The sequence below is a fragment of the Pleuronectes platessa genome, chromosome 15 (genome assembly GCF_947347685.1).
Source record: "Pleuronectes platessa chromosome 15, fPlePla1.1, whole genome shotgun sequence".
In the NCBI taxonomy this organism is placed as follows: domain Eukaryota; kingdom Metazoa; phylum Chordata; class Actinopteri; order Pleuronectiformes; family Pleuronectidae; genus Pleuronectes; species Pleuronectes platessa.
In genome coordinates, this window is record NC_070640.1 from 4,407,857 (window position 1) to 4,429,853 (window position 21,997).

General features: G+C 43.7%; 1 protein-coding gene across 1 annotated transcript in view; it reads right to left on the reverse strand.

The window, feature by feature from the left end:
• Window positions 1-1,605: 1,605 nt before the first annotated feature.
• mcama (melanoma cell adhesion molecule a) overlaps window positions 1,606-21,997 on the reverse strand; it is a 40,095-nt gene continuing 19,703 nt past the window's right edge. Inside the window, exons 2-16 of the mRNA XM_053442357.1 lie at window positions 13,835-13,968; window positions 13,046-13,274; window positions 12,887-12,957; window positions 12,701-12,788; window positions 12,421-12,597; window positions 11,596-11,723; window positions 9,537-9,681; window positions 9,237-9,352; window positions 8,754-8,895; window positions 8,312-8,442; window positions 8,017-8,164; window positions 7,440-7,475; window positions 4,825-4,954; window positions 4,026-4,143; window positions 1,606-3,366 (exon numbers count right to left, since the gene is read on the reverse strand). Coding sequence (XP_053298332.1) covers window positions 3,364-3,366; window positions 4,026-4,143; window positions 4,825-4,954; window positions 7,440-7,475; window positions 8,017-8,164; window positions 8,312-8,442; window positions 8,754-8,895; window positions 9,237-9,352; window positions 9,537-9,681; window positions 11,596-11,723; window positions 12,421-12,597; window positions 12,701-12,788; window positions 12,887-12,957; window positions 13,046-13,274; window positions 13,835-13,968 — 1,796 coding nt within the window. The 3' untranslated portion in view covers window positions 1,606-3,363. The remainder of the gene's footprint in view (window positions 3,367-4,025; window positions 4,144-4,824; window positions 4,955-7,439; window positions 7,476-8,016; window positions 8,165-8,311; window positions 8,443-8,753; window positions 8,896-9,236; window positions 9,353-9,536; window positions 9,682-11,595; window positions 11,724-12,420; window positions 12,598-12,700; window positions 12,789-12,886; window positions 12,958-13,045; window positions 13,275-13,834; window positions 13,969-21,997) is intronic.

The following is a 21,997-nucleotide window of genomic DNA, read 5'->3' on the forward strand; positions in this document are numbered from 1 at the left end:
TGTTGGTCTCTTAATATTTTTAGGAGTTTTCTCTCCTCATACAAACAGGAATCTACACAATATATCCATTTTTATTTGTAAACACCATATTCACGAGTCACAATTTGCCTCATTGGACCAAACAAGGTGCCACGTCCTCTGTTCTTAACCCTCGACTGGAGAGACGAAAGGAAACTGTCAACAGGACACAACCCAGTCTCAGAATGGACTCGGGTCAGTTTGAGACACGATCTGGACAAGTGGAACATTTCAGACGTCACTCTTCATCTCTGGAGACGCGTCGTCTTCCCCCTCACGTTCGGCCCAGTGAGAGGAGGACAGGCTGATTAGTTTTGCAGTGAGAAGGTCGGAGCTCGGAGCCGGAATTCATTGCAGATGTGAGCTGAGTGTTCTCTGACCTTCCTCCTCCTCCTCCTCCTCTTCCTCCTCCAGACTCCAGCTGGAAACCTGAGCTACTGTTGGAGTCATTTCCAGCTCGTGCTGCTGACAGCGGTCTGGAGGCAGAGCTGCTTCCTGTCTCCTCCTCACTGTGGGACTGTGCAGGGCCGACCCCAGAGCGCAAACACACACACACCGCCCCCCCCTCCTACTCTCAGAACCCACTGTTGTTCTGGTTCCTTCTGAGGCCGCAGGCTGCAGAAAAGGCAGCGGGTACATTATTACTGCTCTTTCATGCCTCTGCAGAAAAGTAAATAAAGTGGGGTCTCTGTGAAGTTCACGTCTCCAACAAGGCCCCTTGACTTCTGATATAAAACTTTACTGTATTGATTTATAGGGCACCTTTCAAAACACAGTTACAAGGGGCTTTATAAGTTAAAAATGAAAGAAATTTAAGGCAAATTGTTTAAAAGCAACAATAGGAAACAATTTAAAAGCAAGATCACACTATACAAAATAAAATTAAAACATAAAATGATTGAAAAAGACGTTTAGATCAGAACACACCGATAAACATGCGTCTTTAAGAAAGATTTAAAAGAGGATAACCACTTTATCAGATGCTTCTCCTCGGGGGGGGGGGGGGGGGGGGGGGTTCTGAGGTGTGGGAGCCCCGACAGGAAAAGGCCCCGGTCACTTCTGCTCCTCGGCCTGAACCCCAGAGAAACCACATGTAAACCTGCCAGATGTGGATTTTTATGTAGATTTGCCCTCAAAGTTATCAGACTCCTACATGGACCTGTTTCTTTGCATCAGGATCTATGAATTGTTTCATGGATCATGAGTGAAATGGTCTAAAACCTCCTTTTAAAAAAATGTTAAAGAAAGTGAAAAACATTATTAGTATCTCATCCTTCCATTATGTTGTGTGGAAGTTGTGTGTGATCCAGCTTTTTAAACACACTTACTCTGTCTGCCATGAGAACTACTGTACTTATTATTGGGTTAAATATTTTGGAAGGAATTTAGTATTCATAAAGAAATTACACTTTTAGCTGAACACACTGAACAGCTCTTTTATTGTGTGTTATTGTGTTGAGTTACGTGGATGTACATTTCTATCTTTTTCCCTGAATCAATTTGCTTAGGCGATGAATAAAGTTTTATAGAATTAAAAAACAACAACACAGGTGAAAACATTAAACAATAACGTACAGAAAACTGGTCTCTTTTCAAATGGAACATTTTTATTTGGCATTATTTTCTTGCAAAAAAATATAAAAACACGCAAGCATCAAATGGTCACATAAACATTACTCACATTGAGGAAAAACAAAAAAAACAAAGAACTGCAACGTTCACTTTTAAAAACTTGTACTTTCCCACTGGTGAAAAAAAATCCAGAAACAACGAACAGAAAAAGTCTTTGTGTGGTCGGAGAACGTGTGAAAAGACGAAGAGCTGCCGACCAGAGGAACCTGGGACTCTGCTTCTTGCCTGAGGACGATCGGAACCTGGATTATTTCTACAACTTTAAAACATCTCAAAGAAAACAAAACAAACAAAATGATATCAAGAAAACATGTCACTACTCTGTTTCTGCTGCAAGTCCTCGGGGCAACGTCAACGCAACGAAAAGGTCAAACAATCTTTTCACAACAACCTACACGGTGAGGGATCAGTACGTCTTATTCACAACACGGGCCTCGGGCAGCGTGACACGGTGCACGTCTGAGCTGCTTCACTACAGATAGACGGGAGGAGGGATCATTGTTCTGAGCCTGTTAACATCAGTTTGTGCCGATTTGGATCCAGATGTTTTAAAGATTCTGCGTTTAAAACAGCTGTGAGCGTTTTGGGGATTTCATTTTTTTTTTATAAATCCCCAGTTCCTTTCTGTAGCTGCAGATGTATATTCAATTAAATGACTTCTAGGCCTGTTTAATTTTAAACCAGTTTGACTCATAGACTGCATGTCTAAGGACACAATCTATGGTTTCCCTCTTCTCTAATCAATCTGCAGAAACAAAACTCTATCGACTCAAAAACAAAAACTGTAATAAATCCCAGTTCTGACTCGTCTCTGTAACGTGAAGCTCAAACATGCACGACGTGAAGAAAACGCTCCTTCAGGCCCAAACAACACACGGAGCAAACCAAAGAAATAAATCACAAGAAAAAGATTTCAGTGTACGACGCGTTCTCAGAAACAGGCACGGCAGATCACTGACCTTTGACCTCTTGACCTTCAGTGACAGTCCCAGCCTCCACTCGCGGGTCTGAACTCGTATTTACAATCAGTGCGAGGGCGTGACAGTAGTTCACAGGACGCCAGTGGGTCTGATCCACAGCTTTTAGGGGCGGGACGCTGAGGTTTAGCGCCCCCTAGTGGTACAACGGCTGATTCTAGAGGAGAGGTTTAGTATTTTATGTGTTTTCGGGGGCGGTTGGTAAGTTTCGTCTACGAATATTTAATATATCCGATCAAACACGCTGAAAAAAAACAAAAAAAGAAAAGAGAAAGCCAAAATCCCCCTGGACACGTGAACATGGATCAACGTGCACACGAGCCAGACGCTGCCATGAAACCACAGAAATCAGAGTGCCAAAATATCTTAAATAACAAAATATATATAATATGTACACTTCATAGAAATAGAAACAGAAAAACAAAAAGATGCATCGAGCGACACGGACGTCATCGCACTGGCTCCGAACAACGGCCCAGTGCAAACGACTGGAGGAGCTGAATGAACAGGAAACACTCAGTCAAAGGAAAATGCACATCAGTGTGTGTGTGTGTGTGTGTGTGTGTGTGTGTGTGTGTGGGTGTGTGTGTTCCTGTGTAAAACTAGTGAATACTGCTGAGAATAAAGCATGGTGGGGGAGTTGTCCAGGTCTGTGTGGTGGTGTCTTCCTGCAGGTCTCTCGTCCCGTCCTATGCTCCGGTGCTGCCGTCTTCAGGCAGCTGAACCATCAGGGACATTACTGAAAGAGAGGAAGAGGAGGAGGAAGAGGAAGAGGAAGAGGAAGAGGAAGAGGAAGAGGAAGAGGAAGAGGAGGAGGAGCACGTCAGCACAACACAAACTTACACACGACATCATCGACAAACTCTCCCGTTTCCATGTCATAAACGTTAAATGCAGTTTTGTTTTATAACCATTGCCTCTGATATGTACAAATACACAAATAATGACCCTGATCAGAAGTTTTTAGGAGCTTTACGGTATTATATGTACCTTGTGTTCCCTCTATACACAAATAGAGTTTTGTGTATTTTTTGTACATGCAGTTCACCTGTCAACAACGACACGTTGAGTCCTCATCTTCAACTACATGAGCGTAATTATCAGTACACTACAAAAAGAGAGAACACTGGAAACCTCACCATACTGATGATGCTAACCAGCGTTACCACACGTGCACCAAACATCTACACTATCTTATGTGTTGTCAGGTTAACTAACTGTTTTCTGTGGACTCAAAACTCGGGAAAGTTTTTTTAAAATAGCATAAAAGTGTCTGTATGATGCATGTTGTTTGAAGCAGTGACTATTCCAGCCTCTAGGGGGCAGAGGCAGGTCTCTCAGGTCTTTGTTTTTTACAGTGTAAAATAAAGGCGTCCTGTTCTTCCACCGGACACTTACCTTGTCATTGGGCATCCCTTTCCCTCCGTTCACGGCCTTGAGCAGGACAGTCTCCTCGGTCTTCGGGTTGGTCTTCATCTCCACGACAATGTCGTCTTTGGTGATTTCCTTGTTGCTTCTGCAGAGAAACAAGAGAGTGTCACGGACCTGCTCGGTTCTGAGGAGCCTCGGGGGGGGGGGGGGGGGTCCATTGAATGGGCCAAGGTATTGTTTATATATTTAGAAACGTTTATTCTCTATTGTCACTATCCAGCTGCTCCTTTCTACCACAGCAGAGTGAGTCAGTCGTCTGCTGTGGATCAGTTCTAATGATCCTCGTCTCATTTCTGCCTCTGCTCTCTTTTAAGATTAATTCACGCATGATTTGTTTGGGAAGGTTCTTCACAGATAATTTTCAGTTTTGCACGTGGAACCCAATGAAAAGTCAAAACTCCGGTGGGACTGTGTGTTTCTACAAGTGGTCTTTGTGTTACTGTTCAAAGATTTAGAGGAAAGAGACATTGTGCAGACGAGTATCTCACAGTGAACTTCTGTGGCTGATCAGCAGGAGAAAAGAAACTCAGTGGATCCAAAACTTAAAACTCAAGCAGCAGGACACAAAGTGAAGCTCAGACATGTGACGAGGAAACGGCAAACGAGCCAATCAGAAGGGAAGCAGAACTAAAACAGACGAAGGAGGAACACGGAACACAAGGAGCTTAATGTGACTTAACTTCTGTAGACAGTACAGACAGTGATATGTATTTATGCATGTATGTATTATATATATGTGACCAGGTTCAGAGGGGTCAGTACTCACATCTCCTGCTTCCCAGAGCGTCCACAGGGGATCTTTCCCTTCTTGTAGAGGAAGTACAGGACGCTGCCGAGGATGGCGAGCAGCAGCAGACACACAATGATCCCCACAATGATCCCTCCACTGCGGTCAACTACACAAAGACACACACACACAGACCAGAACATGTTAGATTCCCCTCACACCTCACAGCAACTGAGTGGAAAGGAAACTTGACTTGACAGTTTCACAGTCATTTACACAAAAGTTCTGTTTCACTGCCTCGACTCACAACACTAGATTCTGTGTGACTTAAAGGAGCAGTTCCACACTTTTACACATAAAGTCAGTTCATGGGTGTAAAACAGTGAGTGTAGTGTCCCCTGTGTTTCTGGACCAGCTTTGTTAAGTGTTGGAAAACAGGTGGTGTGAGGTTTGAAAGAGCCAGAGTGTTTTCATCCACTAAGGTCTAATAAAAAAGAAAGTGTGGCTGCCTGAAGTCTGTTGAAGGTGAAGTGCTGACGTCGGCTAATTTAAAATAAAGAAAAAGTCTGTTCTTCACGTTCAAATCATTTGAAACAACTTCCATTAAGCCGCTTATTTAACGAGGTCCATTTTATGCATAAGGTTAATAATTATCCAAGTGTGAAATGACAGAGGTTATATTTCAGAGGCAGAGGACGAGGAGAGTGTGAATTTATTCCTCTTAGCATCTGTGAACTTAAACCTTAATAACTGACCTCATGGAGATTATATGTAAATTATTGGACTTTGGCTTTGAACAAGTTGAAGTTTCTTTTCGAAGAGCGTAAAATATTAACATGAAACATAACTTTTTTTCGATACAATTCTACAAACTACTAGTTTATTAAAAGGTAAAAAAATCCGCACAACAAATAACAAACAAAACAGAAAAGGATTCGACCAATCACAGACGTGCCAAGACAAAGTAAAAGTCTTAAGAACTATAAGATCAGAATTGGAGTCGAAACACGATGAATAACTTTTGGATCTTCTGAGACAGGTTAATTAACTTCTGTGTGGTCAGTTGAATGATGTAAGATATAAAAACAGAAAGAAGAAATAAAGAACATTCTCATTATTTCTACCCCCACATTTACTATACATTAATATTAATGCTCCCTTAAGCAGGGAAGGCAGGAGGAGATGTCACTCATAATATTTACAATGGATCCGTTCTGTTCCTGAGACTGAAGCAGCTAAATGGAATTCAGCAAATCAGTGATTGTATTATTTAGACCTGAGTTATTAACATGTCAAAAACACACAGTCCTGCTATAGAAACACTGTTTTCCTTTAGTGGAATATGAACTTTATCCATAATGAAATTATAAAAATAGGATTTCTGGAGACAACCCACCAAATGGATGTATATATATGTGGTATATATATTTATATATATACTGTATATTTGCAGAACTTTAATGTAATAAAACAAAGTCATGTCTCTTTCTGCCTGGAGTAAATTAATAATCTGAGTGAAGCCGCACAGAGACGACTCTAACCCCCCCCCCCCCCCCCCCCCCACTCAGGCTTTAATGCAGCTTTTGAGCTTCTACCATCTCTTAATGTTTTCATGATGTTGATGCGAGTCTGGGATCTGGGCCCCGGTTTATCACAGTCATATAAAATCATATACATTTGGGTTATATTTCCCCTTTAACATCCCCTTTCCAGTGAAAAATAAAACTGTTTTCTGGATTTGACTTGACCTGAATGATCCAGATTCCACTGAACCCATGAAAACTGAGAAACTGAGGCAGTAACGGCTCAGAGCCATGAAACCGTGATGCAATTCATTATTTAAGAGCGTCTTGCACTTCTTGTTAAGGGTTTTGTAGAAACCCTTTTCTCTGAGGGACTGTATAAGTGTTTTTTAGTCCAGTTAAAATGAGCGTGTGACACATAGAAGAAATGCCCGTATAAATACAGCCCCTAATAACTGTAATAATTAAGGGAGCGAGCAAATATTTATTCACCGGCAGAAACAAAACTCTTCAAATTCCATCTATATCACTTGTCTTTAACGTTTTCTTGTCTATGGCAGACTATTCCCTGCTGGCTTGTGAGGATTTTAATGATCATGAAGTGACTGAGAAGATGAAGTCAGAAAGTTTCCTCTCTCCAAATATAAATGCAATTTTTTTTCCTGGTTTGTAAAAATCCACAATTAAACACAACACTGTCTGGAAAAGTCAGTAAAAGTGAGACGCTGTGTGACTTTAGAGGGTTTTCACTTGCTCTAAGACAAAGTTTGATATATAAATAATGTGTTTTTCCACAGCAGAGCATTAGGGTCCAAGTGTTATGAAAATGTTTGTGCTCTTTGCTGGTGTAGAGATTTTTTTCTTTCTCTCGCTCTCTGTATCAAACAGAATATTTAATACGCCCACGGGCCATCGAGAGGATCTGCCAGCGAACCAGAGACAGTCCTGTTACACAGTCCCCGCGTGAGACTCATAAATAATGCATGTGCTCGTCCGACCCTTCATTGTCACAGACAGAAGTTAAGAGTGTGAAGACGGAGACAGAAGAAGTCGTGCAAGACGGAAGAGAAGCGTTGTTGTGTTGTTGTTGTTTTTAACATGAGACAGGAGACGTTAGGGCAGCAGTCTTACCGGGAGAGAAGGGAGCGGTTGTGGTGGCTCTGGGAACTGTGGACAAGTAGAACAACACTTAAAGTGGGCAGTTGTCCATGTCCACACACACACACACACACAAACACACACATTTACACACACGCGCATGCAATCAGTGCCAGTTGCATCAGTAATTACACATAATCCCATATTCCTCAGGAGGTGAGGGGCAGAAAGAGCTGATGTGTTTCTTGTCTCTCTCATACCGACTACATCATAGTTCCCTGCAGAATGTCGAGTTGTGTAGCTCCTCCTGACACGTTCAGACAGGATTGGTAACAAACTCTTGGCCCCGACACATAACTGAGGTATTTTCTACACTGTTTCATGCAAATGTTAAATCGATGTCCTATAAACAAGGCAAAAGGAAGCAAGAAGGAATGAGACGGTTCCTGGTTTCACTTTAAATCAGAAACTAATAAATTCATGTATCTCACGTTTTTAAAGTTTCGGCACATTTTATCAAGACAGTGAAACCACTGATTGATTGATCCCGATCATCTCCTCCCAGTTCCACGACCCCTCCACCCAGTGACAGGGACAGAGGATCTCTTACCGGCTCTGATGCTGAAGGTCTTGACCTCGGTGCCCATCTCGCTGGACGCGTTGCACTGAGCGCTGATGTCCGAGGTGACCTGGACCGACACCACGCTCCTCGCCATGTGCTCTTTCACTTTGTTCACCACCTCCGTCTCGAGCCAGTGCTGCAGACACACAAACACACAACACACTATTAACAACGTAGCATACCAACAGATATATGGAACAGCACTGAACCAGTACATCCAGAAAAGGATGAACGAGTCTAATGTTGTTATAAATAAAATAAAATGTGGCTTCAGATCAGTTACCTGGCCACCGATGATGCTCCAGGAGATGCTGGGCAGTGGATGACCCACCGCCTCACAGCTGAGGTTGATCATCATGCCTTGCACCTCCTCCAGCTGCACCTCCTGTTCCACCCCGATCAGCTGAGGACCACCTACACACACACACACAAACACAAACACACACAAAGTTCAGTTCGAGTCCCGCTCCATGTTGAGCTACTGACCGAGAAACCAAACACTTCCTGCACAGATGTTTCACATTAAAAGTCTTGACATGGCCCGGAACCCCTCTTTTTCCTGTTAGGTTTTTGAATTTGAGGCTTCAAAATAAAGCCCGGCAGTTACCTTGTCACTTGTGAGGACGTTTATGACCATTTGGGTTTTAGATACATGTTTCAATGATGTAAGAAGTCCAGCTGACGTCACGGTTAAAGAGAAGCTGGTTGAAAAAGGGGCGACTGACCTTGAACGATGATGTTAACGGAGCCGCTGGTCTTCAGCGCCGGCAGCGAGGGGACGGTCACCTCACATTTGTACTCTCCTGTCGTGTCATAGGTGGCGTCCTGCAGGTGCAATGTGTTGCCCTTACCCACCTGTTTGCCCTCCTGCACACACACACACACACACACACACACACACACACACACACACACACACACACACACACACACACACACACACAGAGACAACAAACACACACATGTGCAATCAGTGATTTGAAGCAATCAAGAAAACCAAGTTAACAAACACACATTCATGGTCCCCAGACTGATCTGATCTGAGACTGTTCTTCCAACCTTCCACTTGCTCATATCAGAGTTGTGCTTAGTGTGTCACAAGTTTGAAGTATTTTGTACTTTGCTGTGCTTTGAAAAAGGTACTGACGTGTTGATATATGATAAATAATAACATTAATCCTCCTAGCTAGAGTCTGACATGTACGAACCTTGTACCAGACAGTGGAGGTCTTCAGGGAGGACAGAGCGTTGCAGCTCGCGGTCAAATCTTCTCCCTTGATCATGAACTCAGATTCTTTAGGTACAACAACAGCTGGATCCAGATCTGAAGGCGACACACACAGAAAACAAGACACGTGAATGAATTGAAAGGAAACAGGAAAATACAATTTGATGAAATGATCAGATGAAGATGGAAACCTTTAAATCTGACTGGATAACCTTTTGTGTCCTTAGTTGTGAATGTCTCTAAATCAGTTTTAAATGTGTTGTGTGTGTGTTTTCCTCACAGTGCACGGTGAGCTGCACTTCCCCTCGGACCTCGGCGTTCCCGTCAGCGTGCTCAGGCCGACACTGGTAGAGGGCGCTGTCTTTCCGTGTCACTGCAGCCAGGGCCAACACCTGACCGAGGACCGGCATGTCGTAATCCACCTCCTGCAAAACAGAAGCTGAGGTTTACACACTGTGATCATGTGAGAGGGTGATGAAAAAATCTGATCCTGATTCAGTCTCATGTTGTGGAGACAGAGTTTGTGGCTGTGAAAGAGCTGATAAATCGAACCAGCCCACTTGTGCATCAACACAGAGTGAGAATCCTGCACTGGTTTCCAGTTTAAAATGATGTTTTTCCCAAATGATGCATGTATTCATTACTTTCATCTCTGCAGAGAAAAACCTGACGACCTCTGAAACTTATTGTCAGAAGTTGGTGCCAGTTTTCTTTTTCTTCCTGTTACTGGTTTTAGTCTTAATGGAAACATTTACTGACCAGTTTAGCAGCTGAGGAATCAGGACACACAACAATTTACACCAGAATCCATTAGGACCAGAGCCACAAGTGGTCCGACTCGGAGAAATCCTAAATATTTAACATCTAATATCTAAACCCACTTAGGTTAGAAGTAGGAATGAAACACAGGATGTCTGCGATATGGTTTGTTTCACTTTACACAACCATCGAGTACATTTTTAGACGTCTGACATATAAACGTCTGTTCTCTACACATCACAGAATAGATCACCTTCTCATCTTAGGTCCAATAATAACTCAAAACTCTCTCACGCCCACCAGTGATTAAATCCTGATCTCTAAATACCTGTTGGTTTATGTAAGTGAAGTGTTTTTCCTCCAGGGTATTTTCCAAGTCAAACTTTACATGTGTTTGCTCCCCCCCACACACACTCACACACACCCAGGACACCTGCCCTGACTAAAAACCCAAAACATGTCTTCACAAAATATGTGGTTCCAGAAGCTCAGAGTGACGTAAGGCTAACTCATGAGCTTCTTCCTATTCTCTCTGTACTGGATAAAGAACCTCCACCAGTTTGTGGTTTTCCAGACTGTACATGATTGAATTCATTAAAGAGGAAACTGAAGGGAGGAGGAGAAAGTCCGAGGCTACTTTTCAAAACTGCCAGTTAGTAAAATGGATAATAATTTCCAACAGTTTATTAAAAATATGGATTAATATCATCAAACTTCTGTGTCTCCCCTTGTGGAGCAGTTTATACTCTGACACCTAGACATGAATATGAAGATGGACGACATGACAGCTCCCCAAAAAGTGAAGCCAAATCATCTCCATCGCCCCCTGGTGGTTGGCTGAAGTGTAAGTCGTGATTACCGACTCCTACGTGTTAGATCGACTGAAGGTGCATTTCAATTTTTCCCCAAATAATGTTTCTGTCTTTTTAAGTTCGTTATTATCACACTGATGTTTGTTCCGAGTCCTCATGTTTCTGATAAGTTTGGTTTTTATTAGTTATTTAAAGCAGTAAAAAAAGAAAGAAGAAGACTGTTGACAACTGAGACTGACACATCGTCCATTCCCCTATAAAACCTGCCTCTCTCTCCTCCTCCCTGCAGCAGTTGTGTGTTCTTCTTGTGTAACGAGCCCGACAGACGCGGAGCTCTGACCCGACATGTTGGAGCAGCGTCCTGCAGAGTAACTCACTCTCCAGATCTCAGCAGTAAATTCTGCAGAGTGAGTAATAATGTTGTGTCGTAACACAGCGCGAAAAAAGCCCCAAAGGTATTAAACCAGGAACAAGGTTGTGAAAGTTATAGTAGAGTTCTAACACCAGTGTAGGCTGAGTTGTTTTGCATTGTCCCCACGTACAATGGCTGCGTGTGTGACATGGGAACGAGACGGACTCATGAGCCCCAGCTCTGGTCCTGGATCTGCCGGGTCAGAGCTGACAGGGCCTCCACAGACCTCGTGCACTCGTGTCTACATGGGGCCCTGTGAGCTCTGCATATCAAAAACATTCCCTACGTGTCTCCTGCGTGTCACCCATTCTCTCTGGGGGGACTTTCTAGGGTGAGAAGAAGACGTCCATTCTTACTTGTTCTCTGCTGAAAATGAAGGACGGCGGGGGGTTGCCATCGCCCTGGCAATGCAGCTCCACAGCATCCCCCTCTTTGACCAGGCCCCTAGGAGTTTCCTTCCACAGCTCCACCATGGTGGTAGGGTCTAAACACACACAGACACACACACACACACAGACACACAATCAAATTAAGCCGCCTGCTGAAGTCACATAACAAGGCCACTTCCACAGCGTTGACAGCCCAGACTGTGTTTGGCACAATGTCCAAACAGAAACAGCTTCAAACAACAATGGACCCAGAGATCAGATGGAAGAGGAAGTAACATGAAAATGCTTTTAGATGATCAGAATTAAAATCATCTGTCATTACGGGTATTAAAGAAGTTCAAACTAAATAGACCTGATGTGACGTATTCATGTTTTAAGACTGGGTCTCTGTTCAGAGCCGGATTAGACGTGTGCACATTGTATATGATGTCAACGTTTTCAAGACATGTGATGAAATAAGCTGTGATTCGCTGAAATACTTGGAATTTCCAGGCTCAGCTGGTCAGAGTAGGAGGGACTGCATCTTAAATTGGCTATATTGGTCTTTAAAAAACATGATTTATGGGCAAAGAAAAATGTTTAAGCTGTCAAAAGGTTTTATTTCGTGTCTCTATCTACTTCAGATGATGGGGAAAACATTTTTTTGTCCACGTTTGCATTTTGAGGCTTTTACAGACATTCTGGGACAATTATGGTCGGAAATAGACGCGATGCAAACATCCATCATTCAATCAGCTCCATGACGTGGGCCGACGTGACATCGTTATGAAAACAGGCTGATCGTGAACTCACAGTAAACCGTGATGTTGATGGTGTTTGACTCCACTGTCCTGATGGCCCCCGGGACGGAGAAGCTGACCTCACAGGAGAAACGTGCTTCTCTGTCCTCCTTCACCACCTTGTACTCCAGCGTGCTCTCCACCGAGTACAGGCCTTTGGTTTCCCAGATCAGGCTCAACACGTTTACATCTGGAGGGCGGAGAAGACAATAAAGACACATGTGGACCACAGCCTGCAAATATGGGCTCAAGGCAGAAATCAACCCTGTGAAACATCAGCTGCTCACACTTACTTCCTGGATCTGGGGTCAGCGGCAGGTTGTTTCTGTACCAGGTGATGTTGGGTTTGGGAAAGCCGTTCGTCACCTCACATGATGCAACCTGCATGGAGAGGGATTTCAGTCGTTCAGAACCTACACTTTGTATTTAACGTGGTAAGATATTGGTTAATCTCAGTATGTAAACCTAAGTGGCCTCACCTTGGACGGCCCCTCTTTGGTCACAGATATTCCCGTGAGGACGCCCTCGATCACCGGAGCCTCAGGCGGAGCTGCGTTAACAAAAAATGAAGAGAATTCTAATTAGCTCTTTCTTTTTAAACAATCTGAAAAGGTTTTTCTTGTCGGGAACTTCCTTACCGAACACTCTGAGGTGGGTCTTGCCCTCGCCGGCCCCGGCTTCCATCCCGTTGACCTGGCAGAAGAACTCCCTCTCATCAGAGAGCTGGACGTCCCGGATGGTGAGCACAGTCCCCTCAGCGTCTCGAGTCACTTGGAGGCGGCTGGTGTATTCCGTGTTGTTGTCAGCGGCGCTCACGGCATCGGTATCGAAGTAGAAGATCCGCGTCCGTGTGTGGCCGGCGCTTCTCTGCAGGAGACAAACGTCCACTTACACGCAACTCGACATCTTCCACATACAGTGCAGCACTTTTAGAAATGTAAATGTTTTCTATAATTTGATCTGCAATTGTTTATTATCTGTGCAGAGCCACAATCTATCTAATCCCTGAACCCAGAAACTTCAAGTGGGTTTGTAATACGCGTTTTCTTTTTAAGAAATCGCCCAAAATGTTTTATATATCAGCCGGATGATGCAAAAAACTTTCTTTCTTTCTATAAACTCACCATTTATTGTATCTCTGAATTCAGGAGATTGGTAAAAAATCATAAGAAATGAACAGAGGAGAGTCTGTAAGTGGTGGTTTTATGTTTCATGTATAAGAGTCAAGCTGTTTTAATTCTTGTGGCCAGTGTTTAACCCTCTAGATCTTAATCTCTTCCTAAAATCTGGAACCTCAAGGAGAACCTGAGCTCGGCCTGACGACTTGACTTGTCGACCCCGAGGCTGCAGCCCTGCCGAGCACGAGAGCAGTCGCACAACTTTACACAGTGTCAGTTTTTCTGCAGCGGCTCCAGACGCACACTCACCACAAACCACTGGGTCACGACGAAGCTGGGCTCAGAGTCGACGTTGGTGAATCTGTACTGGCAGGGGATCTGAGCCGAGTCACTCAGGTACACCTCGACGCCCGCATGCATGGTCACCTCCACCCTGGCCCAAGCTGGAAAACACAAACACACACACAGGCACAGAAATATTAGTCAAGGTCGATTCAAAGCCACAAAACAGGCATTTAACTCGATGCACTCCAGTTCGGCCCCTCGATCCCTTCTCGTTCTAAGATGCATTGTGTTTGGCAGATGTCGGTCTACCCAGGCCAATCTGCAGCCAGTCAGCCATGTTAGCAGAACGCAGAAGAAAAGGCTTCTTGTCCACATGGCATAATTTTCACCCATTCTGCCTGGCTGACTGTAACCACAAAACCACATCTTGGCCAGAAAATCCGTTCCCCCGGGGACGATGGGGGGGGAATGCAGCCATGGGAAGCATTGCCAGTTTGACAGTGGGCTGTTGATTCAGAGAGCCAAGAGCTTTCTTATACATGTTGGGCTTGGCTGCTGTTATAAAAGGAGGTGGGGGGGGGGCTGGCTAGTACAGCGACAAAAGAAAACAAGATGGCACGAAAAAAGTCAGTTTTCTGGGTTTCATCTGGTTTGGAGTTGCAGTGGAGGATGGGGGAGGTCGGTCCGCCTCCTCTCCTCCTACACTGTCAGGTGGGGATGTTCAGTGGGTTTATTCTGTCATGTGTTATTGACTGTTTCAGTGTTTCTACCTTCTTTACAGCCGAGCTGCCACGCCTCTAGTTTCACATTTGTCTGCAGAACAGAAAGTACAGAGCAGCGATTGTTTCCATCTCTGTGTGACTTCTGCCACTGGGAACCCCGAGTTTTCTGGAAAACCACTTTCTTCTTTAAAAAAACGTCCGTGTTATTGGTTTCATGATTATCGCTAGCCGAGTTTGTTGTGGCTCCACAGGAAGCTGCAGTGACCGTCTTAAATGTCCTTATATGATGGTTGAATAATAAACTGTATTAAAATTCAAACTTAGAGTTTAAACAAGAGATTTTGTCATAATAGATCGTACTTGGTTTTTTTCCAAACTTTCTTAAACGTACTTTGACCACTAGGGGACTCTCAGTCAAACAATAACAAAAGATGTATGACGTGAAGCATGTGGGATCACGTCTACCTGACGAGACTCTGGCTTATGATTTATTCACGTGACGCAGCAAGTAGCAAAACAAATCTAGTTGTCTAACAATGTGTTTTTCCTTTGTCATATGTTGTTTGTACCGAAGTTATAGCAGAGACAAGTAAAACGGATATGACGCGATTAAAAGTCGAACAAAAAAATAAAACATCCATTTTGTATAATGTGAGTACACAGGTCAACAAAATAGGCCTTGTCATTTTTAGACCTTTTAATGAATGAATTAGTGTGTTTACTATGATAAATATGAACCAAATTTTAGAATAGTCAAATCCTAAAGGGGCTTAACAAAACAAACATGGGACCTTCCAATTTCTCCTTTTGTACAATGAAATGGTTTCCTAAAAAACTAGACGAGAAACAATTAGCCGGGCCTCAGTGTCCTCGGCCTTGTGTGTTGAGCGTTGGTTGAAACAGACCAAGCATGAAAGAGCTTTAAGAGTCCAGTTGCCACCCTGCTGCCCCCATTCAGCCGGCTGCTCCCCCATCACCCACCCCCAATCATTTTCACAACTCATTTTTTTTTCTTCTTTTTCTGCGGGTCCCTCCCTCCTCCTATGTTCAGCCAACCATTTCTTTTAAGACCAGCGGCGCGCCATTGTTCCCCCACCTGGGCAGACCAGACCCCCCCAAACACACACACATGCACACACACACACACCCCACACACACCAGTCAACCAAAATATGTTCTTGCAGAGGTTAAAATCAGTTCATCATGTGCTGTGACTGATGTTTACTGTGGCAAAAGATGAGGTGGGACAACAGGCAGATTATGGCGGCCGCGGAACAAACTATGTTCCAGAAGTCAGTGTAAAAAATGTTGTGTCTGTTTGGGGCCGTGCTGCTAACTTTTCAGCTAATCCGATTAGCACCGGGGGGCTGCTGGGGATTTGGCTCCCAAAGCCAACCTGGGACTGGTCTTATCTGTTCCTGTTGTGACTTTATGCTGCACGGACTAAAGCACAAACACACATGACCCATGATCTATGGACCCTGACAACCAGAACCGCTGTCAGAGGGTGTGCGGCTGTGTGCATACAATTTGTGGCTGTCTGCTGTCTGTGTCTGGATGATACAGAGCTAATTCATTCGGGAGCATTTGAATGTGCTGACAGGATCAGGGCTGCAGGACGAGGGGCTGAGTGGTCAGAGGATGAAACCAGCAGAGACACAGCTCAACAATAACAATTAGATTTCAAATGAAAAGTAAACGTCTGTGGTTCTTTGTTAAAAAGCTTAAAGTAACACTTTGTCTGTAATTAAATAAAAAACCAAACTGAAGATTACGGCCATGATGTGATTTGAATTTGCTCCGTTCTTTCCCCACATCTTTCTCTCCTTTGTGGCTCAGAAATAAATTAGATTTAGTGTTGCCATCTTGCCAAGGACTGAATATCATTTCAACATATAAAAATACTGGTGTCAATTCATCTTTTGATGCCAAAACCAAAATATTTGTCATACCTTCCGTGGATAAAGCCAAACTTCTACAAAACAATAAAAGTTGACGTCTGAACATAAACCTTAACTTTTAATCGAGCACCGTACTCACATCAAATATTCTACTTCTCCAAATAAGTTGGTTTATGACATGTGAACCGATGCATTTATAGTTAAAAAGAATCTAATCGAAGATGGGAAATCTACTTATAGTTTTGTTGATATTTTTATCCTTTATTAAAGTCTATGTTTGCCTGTTGGACTAAAGTTGGTTTTAGGGTTTACAGTGATTCTTATGAAATTGATTTGATAAAACTTCTAATACCTTTACAGGGGGAGTCTGAGGACGTTAGAGCAGATACACACATAATTAACAGAACAAATCATTTCACAAATTCAACGTTTTTCTGTCCATTCAGTCGAGGCAGACTCACACAATACAAATGAGACAAACAACAGACGTAACGAGGCGGCTTCCTCCAGGACAGCCTCTGCATACAGTAGCTCATTATGTGCCTAACACACAGACAATACCCTCAGACGCTAACTCAAGTGGTCACCAGCGAGGGCTTCCCCATTCGATTAGGGCAGGCGGCTTAGGGCCTCTGGTGGATCTACAGCTCTGCCACTGATAAGAGTGCAAATCACCTCTGACACGACAAATCAGCCTCTTTTACTCAGCCCCTAATCCTCCCATGCCCGACGAGCCATGAAATGAGGCCGGATGTTTCTGACAAGTTAAAAAAATAAATCAGGGGAAGCTGATGCGTCAGCTGATTGTTTATTAGGAGATTAGTACAATAGGGAGGTGTGTTAATTGTCATTTGTTGTAAGTGTCACCATAGAGAACCTGGTGTTTGAATATTCCACATAAACATGAGTTTTTCAGGACTCCTGAGTAGGGTTGCAAAGGGGCGGACAATTTCCTCAGGGCTCAAATCAGCCTATGACAAAACAAATGTTTATATTTAAGTCTGTATATGACAAGGTAAATACAGTTAGTATAAATTACACACAAAGATTCCCGTTAATTCCCGTAAATTCCTGTTAATTCCCATGGAAAGTTTCCAATTTTGAATATTTGAATTTTGCAACTCTACTCCTGAGACATTTTCAGACATGAACTCTGGAAAATATCCAGACCCAGTTGTCTGGACTTTGCCTTTCACTTATGAAGAACCCAGGAGAAGATTGTAAAACACGATCACAACAACAGGAAAATGTCTGGAGCTTTCAGGCGAGTGGGGGCGTGTTGGGTAAAGCAGCTGGAAACTGGCCATTACCACTCCGCCGTCAGACCTTATCACCAAAAGCTCTTTAATCTTATCATTTTTCCAGGTCGACATCATTGGGAAGTTAATCGCACATATGTCAAGTAAAAATCCAAAACAACTGACCCAGACATTTACCCTCTCACATGAAATCGATCCAGAAAATGTCATGTCTGAAAGCAGCTATAGAAAACCTGGTGTCTGGGGTTTAAATATTGCAACAAGAGGAACAAAGAATTCTCGCAAAAGCACACACTTTTGAATTATGTATGTTCCATTCAATTTATTCCACATGCTACATTTGGGGGAGAAATCTAGAATTTTTTTCAAGCTGCTTACAGGGAAAATGTAGGAACAGGTCAGCGTGACTCCCGGAGACTCCGTGAATAAAAGTCGTGTGTGGACACCGGGTTCCCCTCTGAGGAGGGAGGGTGTGAAAAGCAAGCATGTAACTGTGGATGACAGGGAGGAGGATTTCTCAGTACGCAGTCCTGGTGTGTTCCTGAACACCTGGGGGACACTGTGTACTGCCCAACATCAAAGAGCACGCACACACACACACACACAGACCCACACTCACACACAGTGAAAGCACACAGCCCTACAGTGGAGATGAGAGCGTCTCATCCTACTGATGTTGCTGCTGTTTCAGAAGCAGCATCTGGCACAAATCTCACAGCAGCCGGATCCCTCGGTGACAGGGAGTGGCAGCGAAGGGTCGGGCTTTATTCTTTCACATAGAGAGATAAGGCAGCGCTGCAAATCTCCTCAAAGGCTCCTCTTTGTGCATCGGTGATCTCCCTCCTTTTCATGCAGTGTACAACCGCTCCAGGTCAGGAGCACGCACACAGGCCCGCCATGATCAATGCTGAGGTGGACTGACTCAGCTCAAGACTCCTGCTACTCTAAGGAGGTGACATTGACCTTTGGGCCAGAATTTGCATTGTGTAAACTCACTGCAGGACAGTTGTCACGTTCTTGTACCTTTTTTAGTATTTTTCTGGCTGCTAACAATTTCCCATGCACCAAGGTGGCTGGAGAAATGCAGCTGAAGTTGTGTTTGAGCAGAAGAAGACGATATTTACTGCAAATCAGCTGCTCATTTGGATTGATCCTACTTGAGTTTATACCTTTTGAATAACAAAGAACACTCGTTGAAGGAGGCATAAGCCTGCCGTTGTGCTCATGGATATAAAATCTAACATCTAAACATAACTTGCTTTAAAAAAAAGTTAAACATTTCCTATAATCCTTCACTTTAATTAGACATCACCTGTTTTAAAATGTGTGCTTTTGTAAAGTTTCTATACTAAAGCCAGTGAACAAAGGAAGCTATTAAGCTCAAGCCCAAAGAAAATGACCATATAATATGAATTACCTCAATAAAAGTCTCTGCTGTATTTACCTGTTGGATTTTGATAGTGTTTGAGCAAAGGTTGTTGTTGTTGTGGCTAACAAGGGACACAACAGTGGTGCGTAGACAAAACAAAAAACATTGCAACATATTGCACTCAGATAAAGATGATCAAACGTTCAGATCATTTTTGCTTTGCTGTGCGTAAAACAGATTTTATGTGCATGGACACTTTTTGAATTCACTGGACTTTGATTATAGATAAACACCAGCAGCAGTTTTCCTTCTGTATTTATTTTTGCAAGTTGTCTAAAAATGAACATATTTGCATTATAGTGTCCACAAGATGGAATCTGGGTTTCTGAGTTACTGCTTTTAAGTGATCTGATGAAACTCCCCCGGCGTCTCTCTCAACCTGCATGACTCACAAAAACATGTTGCCGTGTTGGAATGTTTCTCCACTTGTTTTGGTGGGGGGGGGGGTTCTCTGCACATCTTTCGCCCTCTAACAGTTTGCCAACGTTGGCTTATTTAAAGAATTGCTAATCGTTCCCGCTGGTTAGCAGCTCCTTCAGCAGCTCCATTAATTTTTCATCATCGCACCCGGTGGGTGAGTCTTCATTAAAGGAGCAACACTCATGTTTTATTAATGCTTGTTTCTGATGTTCGGCGTCGAACTGCGGCTTGTTCCTCGGCATCCACTGCTCATCAATAGACCCCCCCCCCCCCGCAGAGCTGCTGGGCTCTGGCATGCAGGTTGCTCCACAGCCACAGGATGGCAAATTAAAGGTCAACAGGCTAAACACTGCATCTACATCAAGGGACCGGTGGTTCCTTTAGGTCACAGCAGAACAAAAACAAACTCGTAGAATAAGCCCACGGAAACGGTTAACTTGAAACTCGACCCTACGGCTAAAAACATGGAAATACATCGGAAACGGATTATCTAGTTAGTTATCCCACTTGCCAAAAAAACAGACCGGATCCAAGAACTGTGGTCATATATCAGTCTATGACCAGAAGGCGGGAGAGACTTAAATCTCTGAAAGTGGAACAAGTGCAAATGCAGCTTCATAATCCAGAGGAACCACAACACGGAGGAAACGCTGAGTATGATTCTGTTTAAATGGATCTGGTATCTATGGACTAAACACTAACCACGAATATGGAACATACATCACACACTGATGAACCGAGCATGCATCAAGATGTCAAGTCATCCAACTCTTTGCAGAGAGTAAGCAGAAATTGAGATTTCTCGTCAGACAGCATCGGTGAGTCCTCCTTCGTCTCTTATTAAAAGTGTGTGAAAGACGAGGCATTAAGTAAAGAGGGGCCAGGTATGACTCCTGTTATTCTAGCACTAAAAATAGGAGACCTTTCTCCCAATCAAACCTCTGACGACAGCCCACTGACTTTGCCGCTGCACTCCAACAAAGACCTTCTTATCCCCGTCCCTGTGGTCATCATCAGAGCGCTGAATATCCTTGAACGCTACAAACCGAGAGCCAACTCAATCAGCTTTCCCTCAGCCATCCAGCAGAAGGGACTGGGCCTGAGGTAATCGCTTCCAGTTCCATTCCCAGAAACTCAACTCGGATTAAAAAAAAAAAAGTCACTTTAATAAGCACGGCGGGCCTATAGAATATTATTTTAGGCACTTTTTGTTTGGGATGCACAGAGGAAATGTGCAGAGAACGAGGCTGGACGTGGAGAAAAAGCTGTTGGACAAAATCTTACTGGTTATAAGGACACATCTCTTCATGACCCACAATAAGTACTATTTGTCTTACAACCACCAAAGTACCATGGTTGGGTATTTGCAGGACTCTTTAAACAGAGGCGTTGTACACTAAGATTTTCAATTTTTAGTTTAAACTACTGTAAGAAACTACGGGTACTCCCACAGTCCACAGATTTGTACGTTGGGTGAATTCCCATCTTCAAATTGTCCGCTGCTGTGAGTGTGAATGGATGTTTGACCCAGTATGTTGGTCCTGCATTAGACTGGTTTCCTGTCCAGGTACCTGTTGCCCAATGTCCACTGGGATTGGCGCTAACCCTATGACCCTCACTAGATTAGTGCTATAGATAATGGATGGGTTGATGGATGTTCAACAGGAGGAACACGGTCTACCATCATTTGTTTTGACCATTATTCCCTCTCTTTGTGTATTTCAGCTATTTCTTTCAACACCTGATTAATCTTTTCTGTCATTTCCACTTCCTGTCACACCTTTAGCTGCCCACCCACCATCCTCCCATCACCAGCGTCACCTTCCACTCAGGATGCTCCATGACATTTAACACCGAGCTTTACTCACTGTGGGGATCCAGTCCTGTCCCTGGAGAGGAGAGGGGGGGTTGTCCTGTTACGTAAATAGAACAAGCTTTTCAAATGCCCACCTAGCTGAAAAAAATCACTGATCTTGTGTTTGACCTCAACGTGCAAAAGACAAACGCACATATTGTTTTATCCAGAGTAACAAAGTCCCTTTTGTTTTTGCATTAGTGCAGAGAATGGGAAGCTTGGGAGTTAATCTTACATACGAGGTTCGGTTTCTCAAGGGAACAGTTAAGGAGTCGAGCTCTAACTGAAGGTCAACAGATTACACTGTGTGGGTGTTTTCTGTGCATTGTGTGTACCAAGGCATGTTGGTAACTCCTCTCCCTGTGACAGGTATTAAGAACTACAACCCAACAGTGGTAGAGTCCTGAGCTGTGGAGAGAGAGGACTTACACATGAATAACACTTCAGTATGTACAGTCTAATGTGCTGCCTCCCACTCAAGACCCAGTTCAGACATGACATCAACATCCACAAGCAGAAAGCTTTCAGTACAGGTGTGAACTGGAGTGTGGATACCCACCCGAGCCTGGGGGGACGGGTCGGGTCCGAACAAAATGTTGAA